At 64.5% G+C, this 911-nt stretch overlaps 1 protein-coding gene across 1 annotated transcript in view; it reads left to right on the top strand.

Annotated features, from left to right (window-relative positions):
• Positions 1-911, top strand: part of LOC102253780 (melanoma-associated antigen D4) — a 6412-nt gene that overhangs the window by 442 nt on the left and 5059 nt on the right. The window contains exon 2 of the mRNA XM_005864004.2: positions 97-867. Within this exon, the coding sequence (XP_005864066.1) occupies positions 97-867 (771 nt within the window). The remainder of the gene's footprint in view (positions 1-96; positions 868-911) is intronic.

The following is a 911-nucleotide window of genomic DNA, read 5'->3' as shown; positions in this document are numbered from 1 at the left end:
CTAGCTGCCTGGAGGAGGCTGGCCAGCACAGGGAAGCATGATGTGCGAGTGTGCAAAGTTGTCTGCCTTCCCCTACCCCTCGCTCCGGCCTTGCAGAATGAGCCCTGGGAACTGGACCACCCTATGCTGGCCCGGACTCTGGTGGATGCGTTCCGAGCGGATCCAGAACCAGCTCCCAATGAGGAGGACGATCAGTCTGGCAATGCAGGCCGAGGTGACTCCAACCGTGCTGCTCGGACGGCTGCCCGGGCTGCTGCCCGGGCTGCTGCTGCTGCTGCCCGTGCCCTCTACAACCAGGTGGTCACTAGCCGCCCGATGGCCACAGACCAGGCCTCGAGAGAAGATACCCAGCCCATGGCATCTTCTCCACACAGCTCCCAGATGCCAGGCAACAGTGAGATGGCTGCCTCTGGGGCGCCAGCAACCTCCTCACAGCCCCAGCCAGGCTCCCAGGCCCGGGAGGCTGCTTCCTCTCGGGCTCCATGTGCCAGTGAGGTGGATGCCACCCAGCCCAAGAAACCCTTTCTGGGTCAGAATGATGGCTTTGATTTCACCCAGCCGGCAGGTGTCAGTGGCATAGCCTTCCCACGCCCCAAGAGACCCGCCCCGGCCCCAGAGCCTGCCCCCGAGGGCCCCAGTGCTCAGGCAGCATCTGCTGGGGAGGGGGCAGCCACCAGGCCCAAGACCGCCAAGTCTGGGAAGGCCCTCGCTAAGACTCGGTGGGTGGAGCCTCAGAATGTGGTGGCAGCAGCTGCTGCCAAGGCCAAGATGGCCACAAGCGCCCCTGAGCCTGAGGGTGCAGCTGCCACTGCTCAGAACAACCGCGATGAGCCCTGGGCCAGGATGGGAGGCAAGAGAACAAAGAAGGTGAGATCTCCCTGCCCTCTCCAAGCCCCAATGGTCCCCTCCCC

Source organism: Myotis brandtii, unplaced genomic scaffold (genome assembly GCF_000412655.1).
Source record: "Myotis brandtii unplaced genomic scaffold, ASM41265v1 scaffold1839, whole genome shotgun sequence".
In the NCBI taxonomy this organism is placed as follows: Eukaryota; Metazoa; Chordata; class Mammalia; order Chiroptera; family Vespertilionidae; genus Myotis; species Myotis brandtii.
This window is presented reverse-complemented; position numbering and strand designations above follow the sequence as displayed.